The sequence below is a fragment of the Engystomops pustulosus genome, chromosome 6 (genome assembly GCF_040894005.1).
Source record: "Engystomops pustulosus chromosome 6, aEngPut4.maternal, whole genome shotgun sequence".
NCBI classification, from domain to species: Eukaryota; Metazoa; Chordata; class Amphibia; order Anura; family Leptodactylidae; genus Engystomops; species Engystomops pustulosus.
The window spans coordinates 88514535-88527676 of NC_092416.1; the positions used below are offsets into that span (position 1 = coordinate 88514535).

The 13142-nt window shown below is 41.1% G+C and overlaps 1 protein-coding gene across 3 annotated transcripts in view; it reads right to left on the reverse strand.

Moving 5' to 3' along the window:
- Positions 1–13142, reverse strand: part of CPT1C (carnitine palmitoyltransferase 1C) — a 58218-nt gene that overhangs the window by 9394 nt on the left and 35682 nt on the right. For all 3 annotated transcript variants that reach the window (XM_072110294.1, XM_072110295.1, XM_072110293.1), the window contains exons 10-14: positions 9921–10116; positions 7604–7792; positions 6838–6943; positions 5965–6081; positions 1070–1234 (exon numbers count right to left, since the gene is read on the reverse strand). In XM_072110294.1, the coding sequence (XP_071966395.1) occupies positions 1070–1234; positions 5965–6081; positions 6838–6943; positions 7604–7792; positions 9921–10116 (773 nt within the window). The remainder of the gene's footprint in view (positions 1–1069; positions 1235–5964; positions 6082–6837; positions 6944–7603; positions 7793–9920; positions 10117–13142) is intronic.

The window sequence follows — 13142 nt, forward strand, 5'->3', positions numbered from 1 at the left end:
TGCAATATATATATACATATATACACACACACACACACACACACACGTATATACACATTTAAATAACATCCAATTGAAGAAATGTTTACATATGGCAAATGAATTAAATTAAATGTGAATGCCCAGATGGGAATATACCTTTAAATTAGGTTCCAGATTAGAGCAGAGGCAGGCAGGATGAATCTACTATTATGTCTACTTCTGATAGTGGATTCCTCATGGTAGGTTTCCTTCAGGTTTTTGGCTCTATTCAGACACCATCCGTTATTGACAACTCCTAGCATCTGTAATTAATTCTACCTTTTTATTGAAAATTGATCATAACATTCCACTGAAAGTTATCCCATTTAGGGTGTTTTTTAAATGACATGAATGGGCATGTAAAATTGTGTCACATGCAACACGTTTGTAATGTGTAAATGTAATAACCATACTGTTCTCTAAATCTACTTCCAAAAACAAATTCAAAATGCTATTTTGCCAGAAATCTGTGGTAGCTTAAGACTGTCTGATCTAACTCTTTGGCTTAAATTATGCTAGAAAAATGTCAGATTTTGGTACACTATAGGCCAATGGTGGCCAACCGATGGCACCCAACTCTGTAGGCACCCACCCCCACCAGAGTTTACTAGACAGGACTCCTTACTGTAGCCTGAGACTGAAGGCACACTTAAAGGAAACCTACCACTGCTGATGGTAGGTATTAGATGTAAACACCGGGCACCAGCTCAGGGTGAGCTGGTGCCGGAGCTTACCTTTGCTAGTGGCAACACATTTTGATTTACAGCCACGTGGAAGTGCCGGAGGCCTCATGCGCTCAAGGCCCCGCGCAGCGCCGAAGCTACCTCGGGGCTGTTCATCAAAATGTGTTTAAACCGCGATATAGCGGTTTAAAATACTAGCAAAGGTAAGCTCCGGCACCAGCTCACCCTGAGCTGGTGCCCGGTGTTTACAGCTAATACCTACCATCAGCAGTGGTAGGTTTCCTTTAAGTGCAGACAACATCTAAAAAGATTAACATGACAGTGAAAGGTGATGTGTTATAACGATAAAAACTACAGATCCTTACCCTATAATGTGCAAGCTGCAGAGCTATCTGGATGAAAGCGTCGGGGCTGGTCTTACACTTCTTTATTAAACCTTTGCCAAAGTCTTTGAAGGGAAAAGTGTGGAAATCAACATCGTCTGCTAAAGCTTGGGCAACTTTTAGTGAATCGTGGATGACTTCTTGGCACTGTAAGAAAAACACATTAACATTGTCAAATAAAACTGAAAATATAACAGCAATGACCTGAGAAGCCGGTTCTCCATTCTTGGAATAAACCCAAAATACACTAATCTCAGAGATGACAATATTTGTTTAATAAACAATTCCTGTAAACTTAAAGGGGTTTTCCCACAAAGACAAGATTCTTAATTATACTCAGGATAACAAAATAACACATTTTTTAAATTCACAAATAATACAGCATTTCACAGATATAATTCCAACCTGTCTCTATCAGTCCTGGTATATACAATTTACGGGATCCGACCATAAATCTTCTGACTATGATTGGGGAGGGAAGAGTCTTCTTATGAATAGCTTCTCCTGTCTCCATCCAGCCCTTCCCCCCTCCATTACAAGACCAGCTCACACATAGACACTTCCTGCTGGCAAGCAGTATGGAGAGTTTACTCTACAAGCTACAGATAAGTTCTTTATCCATGGATGGGAGGCACTCTGTGTGTGTGTTATCACACACACCACTCATGACTCTGATGTCTTTTTTTCTGTGGGTCAGATACTTGAAGATTGGTTTAGAAGCTAAATTAAAGTGCATATAAGGCTGGACCCTGATAATCTAAGCACATTGTCAGCACACAGCATCTCAAAGCACTAGAGGGATCATGAAGTATCTGCTTAGAGAGTCCCCGCCCACCCGCTGGTATTTTACACTGACCATCACTGAGTTATAGCAGCTAAAACAGGAATAAAACAAAGTAAAATTATAAGGTAAGGGGTTAAAAATGAGCTTTATTGTGTAAACATCAATAGTGGATTCAAATTTGAGAACTTGATTTCATGGGTAAAACCCTTGAAAGGGAATCTACTAACTACACCAAGCTTTAATAACTGCTGACAGCATGTTGTAAAGAAATATGATTTTCAATACACCTTTATTTTTTATGTTCATTCTGCATATCATGATATTCTAAGTTTATTTTGAATGATAAAGAGGTAGTTAGTGCACCAAGGTTGTGTATTTTAAGAACTTCTATTCCTGCCTCTTCTTCCAGTGTTGCTCTGTGCTTCTTACACGGCTAAATTCCCCCTCTCTAATAGAGAGGGGATATCCAGGCAGGGCTAGCAGTGCTCAGGGTGTTTAGGACACAACCTTGGGCCACCAACTGCCACATTAGCATGCAGTTTCAAACAAGAATAACAACTGACATAATGGAGAGGAATATTAAGAATATTTTTAAAATTACAGTACAGTACTCTACACCACTTTATATACTTAAAGAGTAACTGTAAAGGTTTGTTTTTCCACAAATCAATGGCTCTTGGGAAGTAAAACAACTTTGCCTTTTATCTTTGTTACCTATACACAGTAGTTTCTTTGCTATCCCCCTTAACATTACCTCAGAGCTGCAATGGCTGCTTCCTCTCCCTCTGCTGATAAGCCCTGTGAATTCCTATGTTGTTTACACTTTGTTTCTGAGTCAGTTTCATGGGAGGGGAGGAGCTGCTGCTCCCTGCTCACGAGGGAGGAGGTCATGTGTAAGTGTCTGAAGCAGAGCTGGATGTGTGAATGCAGATATCTCCTGCACAGAATAGTGAGGTACAAGATCTCCCCTTTTTCCTATCAGTCCCTCCATCACAGTCAGTGATTCTACAGAACGTTCTCTGTCTCTCTACACCTTATGCTGCTCCCTTCCATCACCTTGTCATCTGCAGTATCAGCTCTGTGCAGAGAAGCTATTAACCCTTAGTCTTCACACAGCACAGGCATAGAATTCATGTAGTAATGGTTTCTACCACTTATAACATGTTCCCTGCTCCTCCATGTGATGGAAGCTGCCAGGCTCTCACCATATACATCCTGTATGTGCAGTGTTCAGTGGATTTACTTGTGGGAAACTAAATGGATTTAATGCTAAATTACTGTGAGAGAGAACACAAGGCATCATGGGATCTGTGGGCAAGCTAGCTGGCCTCAGCCTGAGGGCACAGACATTAGTCTCTGCCCACTTCACCTCTAGTGAGAAAGATTTTTGTCGAACACTTTCAGAACAGAAAATGCCAAAACTTTGGAAAGAAAAGGATGAGCAGCACAAAGGATGTTCTGTTTGTTTTCAAAGGGGGAATCACGATATAATAATTTGGTAAAATCACTATAGCTTTACAGTTATGCTTTAAGGAGGTGGTAGACTCCCATTAATTCATCCTTGGTTTACTCTTCCACCTGAAGTTTTATCTGATAAATCGACCAGCGTGGTGACCATGTTTAGGGCAGCATCCTATACTTAATTTATTTTAGAGGAGCAGCAGAGGCAACACCACCTACAGTAAGCATTCTTGATCCAATCACATATCAATTATAATAAATATCAGATGACGAAAAGTTTAACCGGTTCGCGACCGCCCGCCGTGTATTCACGGCGGCGGTCGCGTCGCGCTGCATGGAGAGGGCTCACGGGCTGAGCCCTCTCCATAGCCGGTAAGTCTTTGCTGCATATTGCTAGCACCGATCGCGGATGCTTTTACAGCGTGGGCTGCCGGCAAAGCTGCCGGCAGCCTCAAACAGATAGCGGCGCATGTGCGCCGCCATCTTACCTGGGATCGCCGCTCCCCGTGACGTCATCGGGGGGCGGCGATCCGTCTCCATGGTAGCCTCGGGTCTTCCGAAGACCCGAGGCTATTTCGTTTTAACCCCTTCATTACAATGTGCTGATAGCACATTGTAATGAATGAGGAGGAAAATCCCCATATACTGCCATACTGTAGTATGGCAGTATATGATAGGATGGATCAGACAACCTAGGGTTAAAGTACCCTAGGGAGTCTGAAAAATAGTAAAAATAAAAAAAAGTTAAAAAAAAAAAATTATAATAAAAAAAACCTAAAATTTCAAATCACCCCCCTTTCCCTAGAACTGACATAAATATAAATAAACAGTAAAAATCATAAACACATCAGGTATCGACGCGTCCGAAAATGCCCGATCTATCAAAATATGATAACTGTTTTTCAATGCGTTTAACCCCGTGACGGAAAATAGCGCCCAAAATCGAAAATGGCACTTTTTTGCCATTTTGAAAAATCTAAAAAAATATATAAAAAGTGATCAAAAGGTCGTACAGTCCTAAAAATGATATCATTGAAAATATTATCAAATTTCGCAAAAAATGACATCACGCACTGCTCCGTACACCAAAGTATAAAAAAGTTATTAGCGCCAGAAGTTGGCAAAATCAAAAAAAATTTTTGTAAATGTATGAAAACATTATAAAACCTATACAATTTGGTATCCTCTTAATCGTACCGACCCAAAGAATAAAGTAGACATGTCATTTGGGGCCCACAAGAAAATGGCGCAAATGCGTTTTTTCACCATTTTCATTGCATTTGGAATTTTTTTCCCGCTACCGAGTACATGGCATGGAATATTTAATACCATCATTATGAAGTGCAATTTGTTACGCAGAAAACAAGCCATCACACAGCTCTTTACGTGTAAAAATAAAAAAGTTATCGATTTTTGAAGGTGGGGAGTGAAAAATGGACATGAAAAAACAGGAAAGGGCCCGGTCCTTAACCGGTTAAAAAGTTGTCCAACATCAATCTTTTTGTTTTACTACTGGCCATAGTGGTGTAACAACATAAAGAACTAATGCTTACTTTGGTCCTTGCCTCTGATCCAGTACGGCAACACCCCTCACCACGACCTCTGCAAGTATACAGAGGCTCAGTGGTGACACTGTGTCATCAGTGTGATCCTGTTCCAATCAGCAGCCTGTACAAGGTTTGGCTGCATGCAAAAGTGATGTCACTGCTGAGTCTGTATACCAACAGAGGTTGCGTATTGTATAACATTTAGACCCACCTCATGACACCTCTTTGTTTTGCTTTGTATCATAGTTTTTGTTTTTTATTATAGTTTTTGAGTGTTGGCTATTGTACCACATTTAGAGCAGAAACCCCTCCTGTTTTGGCAGTGATGGAAAGCACCGTGCTGGATTGGAGGAAAGGACAAAGGTAAGTATTAGGTTTTTTATTATTTTTACACCACCTCCAGCTAAAAGAATAAGGAAAGTGCTAAGAGTCAGCAGATGATGGGGCACTAACATATAGTGAATGTGCACCTCAAGGTCATCCAGGTGATGTCCCACATGATGGCCACATGTCACAGGCAATGGACTTACAAGTCCTAGAGCAGATGATAGTGAGGAGAATCTGGATACAATTGTATTATGGTTTGAACAGTTACCCTGGCCCTGGATTGTATTAGGCAAGATGTTAATCAATTAACCTCATGTTTTTTGGATGTTGAACAAGTTATTAATTTAATGGCCAGTAGTTTAGAAAGCTTGGATGGTAGCTATTATTGCTCAGCAGCAAATACAGGCCCTTCAAAGCACTGTGAGTATGAAGGGGATCCCAGAAAATGGTGTTCATGAGGATCTCAGAAGAAAGGTCTAGACTATTTTTAATCTGGTCACAGACAGTCCTCGAGTCTGTCCAATTTCAAGTCACCGGATGCAACCATTTGGAAGACCATGAGATGTGTTTTGTAGGTTGCACTATTTTAGGGATAAGGAGAGAATTATACAAGCTGCCTGAACATACGTGAAGAATCACAAATAAAAATTCTTCCAGACGTCTCAGTTAGGACTTTACATATGAGGTGTATTACAATAGTAATTAAATGTTAAATCCCGAACATGCAGACAAGAAAACCCAAAGCCTCTGAAACTCACCTCGTCAGATATTTCCCACTGTAATCTCTGTGGTAAAGGCAATGTGGCATCTGCTTGCCCTTTGCAGTGACCTTCATTGTTGTACCCAAGCTGAAAGCAATCTGTGGCCAACATGGACTTGGTGGAAAAAGAAATATGTTGATAAAATTAAACGCAGATACAGTCTAAAGAAACATAATACTTTATTCCTATATCATCAGGTCATTGGTTAGCACTGTTCCTTTGGCATACTTCTAGCTTTATCTGACCATTGTGAGGCACACTACCCATAGTGTATGAAAATAAAATGTACATCCTTCCCTGACAACATAAATTTATTCATCCTTTGTTTGATAACCTACATATGTAAATAAAATGTATTTGTAGCTTTCAAAGTGTCATGTGGTGTGATGATCTTAGACAACTTAAAGAACCACTTTAGCCATTTACTTTTACACCTGCTGCTTTACTGTATAAATACCAAAAATACTGAAAACTGATCTCTGGTTCACCCAGCAGACACTATAGGACGGAAGGTCAGGATTTGCAGGCTTATACCATTAATTACCTATTCATTGGACTGTTCATTAATATGCAATAAATGGGGGTATGGCATCCCCATTAAACAGTTGTGATGAGCAGATGGCATCCAGGCTCAATGTACCTATCACTGAAGTGAGCCTATTTGTAAAAGTGTGCCTGCCTCTGTAAACAAACAGGGACACGGCACCGGCGTTCAGCGGCGCGGGACACCAGGAGCACTGGAGAAGATATGTACGAGTTGTTTTGTTTCACAGCCTCCCAGGCCAGCTACATATTTTTTTTAAACACCCGCACAACCCCTTTTACCAGGAGTAGCTTGGGATCAGCGTTTTAAGATTCCTTTGCTCTTACCTCCCACATATGTCCAATGATGGGTGCATCTGCCCATGAATGCTCAGCGTTCAATCCCACTTTTCCATTTGGGAATATCATAAAGGAAAAGGACTTATCAAACCATCTAAAAAAAGTAGAGGAAAAGAAGGGGTAATTTGTCAGTGACAGAACAAGAGAAGTATTGATCTATAGGCACACATGCTTCAGCAGCAGTAGCCCGTGTGCCTCTGGGTCCTCCAGCTCCTTCACTCCTCCCCACTTCCTGTCATGTGCATTGAGGAGGCAGGGGAGGGAGGGGGATGGTGTGGAGGTAGAGGAAGAATGCATGAGGAGACAGATACAGGCACACAGGCTGTGCACCCCCCTCCCAAGACTCACCCAAGCTATTGGCAGGGAGCCAGGTAACATGAAATGAGAAAGTACTGAAATGATTTGGAATGATGACAAAGGCATTTTTAAAACCAGCATAGCATAAGCTATTGGAACCTGTCACCAAATAAAAATGACATTCCTGGTGACAGGCTCGCTTTAATGAATATTTGGCCTCCTCATATTTTCACCCATGTTAAAAAAAATGGCTAAAATAAATCACACATATAATCCTGTTTGGCATGCTGTGATGATGCACTACAACTACGCCATCAAGGCCACATCACAATAGACCGAGCTGGTTCCAGCTCTGGAGTCGGCCAAGGACAGCTGATCGACTAGGGTGCTGGATGTCTGACCCCCACCAAATTGCTATCGATATCTTTATCAAAAGGCAGTCAAAAAATTTCCTCACCTGTCATAGCATTTCCCATGGAGTAGAGATTTGGCATAGGAATCCAAAGAGTTAACTGGGTCTTCTGTGCGTAGACCCTGCTCGCTGTCATCTAAAGTAACAAAGAAGGCTGCTCTCTCTATAAGATCCAGGGACTGCAAGTTCTTCCCACTGCGGAAATAAGCCTTACGAGCTTTGGCCCACGTTGTTCTTGAAGAAGGAAAATCAGAATGAGTAAAATCAGGGCACATCTATGACTATTAAAGTGAGAATATGAAAACGACATGAACAAAAATAATTATCAAAGGGGTCAGAGACTTCCTAACTTCTAAGAAAAAGACTGAAATTCGTTGAATGCGTTCTCCATTGTTGGCTCTGGTTGGCCAGCGTACTGGGGCATTGTCAAAACTCCACCTTTCCCTCCCTGCTCTGGTGAACTTAGTCAAGATTATTCTTCTACCCAAAGTCCTGTATGTCCTGCTGCAGTCACCTGTATACATTACATGCCATTTTTTTCACAAATTAAACAGCTGTGTGGCCTCCTTTGTTTGGGGGGGATAATAGACCACGGGTGGCCACTCATTTGCAGTTCCGTTCCTGGGAAGAGGGGGTCCCTGATTTTAATTTATACTAATAATAATAATCTCATTTCCCCGAGATGTTTCATCTTGAAAACTATTCTGACCTTTTTGTGTCACCTGAATACCTTCTGTTTGTAGAAAAACTAGAGGGGCACCCCCCCCCAAATTGCGCCAGTTCTTCCTTTTATGGGCCAGAGTGCGCTCCCACTGCTATTCGACTGGGTTTGATAGGTACAACCCCCTATGAAATAAACCTGCCCTGCCTAAGCTTTCTTTGGTGTCTAGATATCTGTACGGATGTTGTTCTTTGTCATTCCAGCAACTAAAAGGATTAGATGGCGTGCCATACTCTTTCCACATGTTGTACCTTCAGCTTCGGCACGCCATAAATGCCCAGTTCCCAGGGGATCAACTGGTAGATAATCCTTTCCCTATCCATCTCCTTTTTTTCCCCTGTATAGTGATCTCTTATCTACCCATATTAAGCAAACACCTGTCCCAGTAAGGGCACGCTGGGAGAGCAGCCCTCTGACTGATAAGGAGTTGGATATTGCGGTCTCTTATGACTAAATTGGTTTCTCCTAATCTTAGAGACCAAATGTTACAGATGTACATACTCCATTGTGCATATCTAACGACTGCCAGAGTTAATAAACTCGTCCCAGGCTTTCCAGACTTGTGCCCCAAGTGCTCCACAACCTCAAGTACCTTTCTTTACCTAAAGTGGCCTTGTCCTGAGGTTAAGGGGTAATGGGAACAGGTCTGTAGATTCCTGTTCCAAAGGATGGGAGTAGCAGTCCCTGAAGATCCTAAGGTATGCCTACTACTGGTGGACCTGGAATTGTTCCATTCTACCACAGACCATGCTTTCCTTATTTAAGCCCTTTTCTGTGCCAGGAAAACGGTGGTCAGTATCTGGATGGCTGAACTGCAAACTGGCTTAAATAAGTTAATGCTGCTCTCCCCCTTAAAAAAAAGGATATTTATCCACTGGGGAAAAAAATTACATTTCATGCTATCTGGGACAAATGGCTTGAATTGCCATTTACTGCTGCCACTCAAATTCCTACTTAGCTACATAGTTGGGTCCTTACTATAAGTCTCTGCCATCTCTATTGTGTCTTGGATCTGGATCCTTTGGCGGCCATGGGCTGCAGGTGCACGCTGGGGAAATCCTTTTGTGTATTTCACTGCTTGTTATACCTATTTTGTCCTGCTGTATAAGCCAGATCGATACCTCTGTTTTCTATTTCTGTTTAAATTTGAGGACAGTTACAGTTTTGTGGAGATGCATCTTTGTTCGCTGAGGCCTAATTATGTTTACTTTGGACTCATGCCTCCCTTTGGTCCTTCTAAATTGGGTCTTGCAAGACTGACCTATGTATGCTTTATCTCATGTGTATGCTGTATCTCCATGTTTCCCTTAATAAAGTTTATTGTTGATTTAAAAAAAAAAAAAAAAGATTTCAATGAACATGCAAGGCGACTTTTCTGCCAAAGGGATCAAACCACCTATTTTTAGAAATTCCCTGATGGTAACCAAATGCCATGACTGATGCTTCTGTGCCGTCCCTTTCTGACTTATTTATACACAGGTATCTCTATTCCTTAAAGTAATAAAATGAATAAGCACTTTAGGGAGCAGAAAAGTGTGTTATATTTATTTTCACATCACCATTATATCGTTGGCTACTATAGGCATCCTAATCGCTTCCCTTACATATAAGCACCCTACTATAGCCAAAAGGACCTCTCACCTGTCTCCGGCAGTTAAAGCAGCCAACTTCTCTTCTCCCAGCAGTGGAGGGCCTGTGTCATCTAGAATATGCTGGAATTGGATCTCAAGTTCCTTAGGATTCAGCAGGCGTCCACCATGGTAAACCCAGACCTTGAAGAAGCGGCCTTTGTGGTACACCACAATATGCTTGCTGTCTGAAAAGTGCTGGATGGTATCTGGCCATAGAATACAGGCATTGTTAGTAAAGAGAACTATGCAGAGCAGTGATGTTAACATGTATAACTTCCTATATGCTACTTGCTGATGGCAAAGGATTTTATAAAGTGTATTGAATTCCATCACATGTACTTTATCGTGAGATCTGCTATAAGATTAGGAATAATGATCTATGAAATCTTTACAATGGAGTCATTAACAGGCATTTACGTTTCTGTCCACTAGTTTAGAGATCGGTAAATGTATCTTTGGTATTGAGTGCTAAATTGCTTGTCTGTATACAGCAATTTCTTTGCGTTCATCCTTAGTTTAGACTATTCCCAAAGTAGCTTCTTCCCGTGGTTATGCTGATCCTGTGAATCCTCATCTTGTATACAACTCTACGGACTCACAGAGGGAGAGGGAATGCTGCTCTCTGCCTGATCTGGAAGATGGAGGGGGAGGTCACGTGACTGTGCTCTCTATGTGTAGGTGAGTGTGTTCTTCTCAGTGGACACAAAAGTCTCCTACACAAAATGGTGTGGAACAATGTCCTCCCTGTTCAAAAGTACCTCCATCCTGTCTGTGATTCTGCACTTCAAGCTGTTTCATACACTCCTCTACAGCCCCTCCTCCCACCATCAATCTCTGGATACTTTTCGCTCAACTGATAATTTTTTAACCCTTTATGCTCCCAAAGCACAAACTATAACTTTATATATTTCACTGCTGGTTTCTACTACGTATTACATTCTCCATGCTCCTCAATGTGAGGAGAGCTGCCAGGCTATTCCCTATATACATCCTCTAAATACACAATGCAGTGTTCAGTGGATTTACTTGTAGGAATCTCACTGGACTTACTGCTAAATTACTTAATTTTTAAAAAACAGAAGGCTATGGGCAGACTAAATCTGACTCTAATTCAGGGCAGATACAGGAAGAGGATAGTTTTGGCACAATTCACTTTTGCTAAAAGAGGATTTTTCAAATGGACCTTCACAACACAAAATGCCATAACTGTGGAAAGGGTGAGGAACACAATATGGACATTGTTCTGTTGATTTTTAAAGGGGGAATCACACATGACAATTTGTTAAAATTCTTTATGACATCAGAGTTACTCGATTTCTATGCTTCTTTCCAAGCTACAAGACATTCCTTTACTAGAGAAGACTATAGGAAAATTAAGCTGAATGCAGATGACAAACCCCCAGAGTGGTTATTCCTATTTCAGCAAATGAATGTTAATGTTTAAATGTATAGAAAGATTCTATGTTTACTACCATTGGACAGAACTCTGATCATGGTCACACAGGTGCACTGCTCGTTATATCACAGAGATAAATCCATACTGTGTGCTATAGTGAGATGAAAAGGACACAAAGCTGCCACTGGCAGAAAAAAATGTACCCATATCCGGACAAAGAAGTGTGTCATAATGTATTATAAAACATCGCTTTTATTATTCACAAAGCTAAAAAATGTGTGTGGTAGCATTGCTACAAAGTACTCTGGGGAATTGATATTAAAAGCACAGGGGGGTAGGCTCAATAAGTCAAGGACGAGTGTTCACTCACTACTAGTATGTCACAGTATCGCCAAAAGGAGATGTGTGCGATCTAAGATCTCTGGGACATAGATGTTGCGTGACTAAAGAGATAGCAGACTCCGCTGGAGTAGCTGGGTCTAAAGTGTTGTGACAGATGTTTACCTGTTCACACACTGCACTAAATCATGTTTCATAGAATCAAATGGACATCTCACTTGTATTCATATATAAAGATTATAGACCAGTTGATGCTACCCCTCTGTCAGTATATGTGGGTTAGTCATATGGCATGACCAGAGCCCTGCACTACGATGAGTCTGTGAACAGATAACGTCCTATTGTTCACACTATTGCTGTCCCTAAGAGACCAAAGCTAGGCTAGCTGTATATTGTGATTTGACTTAGAACCTAACCACACTGCTGATTAAAAAGAAATATGCACTTTAGCCCCCCAACATGTTTCACCAGCAAGCTAACTTCATCAGGGGTAGCGCTATTAGTGTCAGCGGCGAGACAACGCCGAACATATAATGATAAAGACACTAATAGCCCTACCCCTGATGAAGCCAGCTTGCTGGTGAAACATGTTGGGGGACTAAAGTGCATATTTCTTTTTAATCAGCAGTGTGGTTAGGTTCTAAGTCAAATCACAATATACAGCTAGCCTAGCTTTGGTCTCTTAGGGACAGCAATAGTGTGAACAATAGGACGTTATCTGTTCACAGACTCATCGTAGTGCAGGGCTCTGGTCATGCCATATGACTAACCCACATATACTGACAGAGGGGTAGCATCAACTGGTCTATAATCTTTATATATGAATACAAGTGAGATGTCCATTTGATTCTATGAAACATGATTTAGTGCAGTGTGTGAACAGGTAAACATCTGTCACAACACTTTAGACCCAGCTACTCCAGCGGAGTCTGCTATCTCTTTAGTCACGCAACATCTATGTCCCAGAGATCTTAGATCGCACACATCGCCTTTTGGCGATACTGTGACATACTAGTAGTGAGTGAACACTCGTCCTTGACTTATTGAGCCTACCCCCCTGTGCTTTTAATATCAATTCCCCAGAGCACTTTGTAGCAATGCTACCACACACATTTTTTAGCTTTGTGAATAATAAAAGTGATGTTTTATAATATATTATGACACACTTTTTTGTCCGGATATGGGTAATTTTTTTTCTGCCAGTGGCAGCTTGTGTCCTTTTGAGCAATAAACCCCCTGCCGTGACAATTGGTCCATTTTTTGTAATAAAACTATAGTGAGATGTGCACCAGTGTGACCATGGTCAGATTTCTATCCACTGAAAGTAAACAGAAGTTTTCTAAAGAATGACAGAAAGTAGAGATTTAGAAAACCATGTTGAATTGATACAGAAAATGTAGTGGAAAGTTTTATAACTTTTTATAATACAAACAATAAAATTAATTTGCTGAAGTTGGGATTCCCCTTTAAGCACCCACTTGCATTCTACTTAGTGAA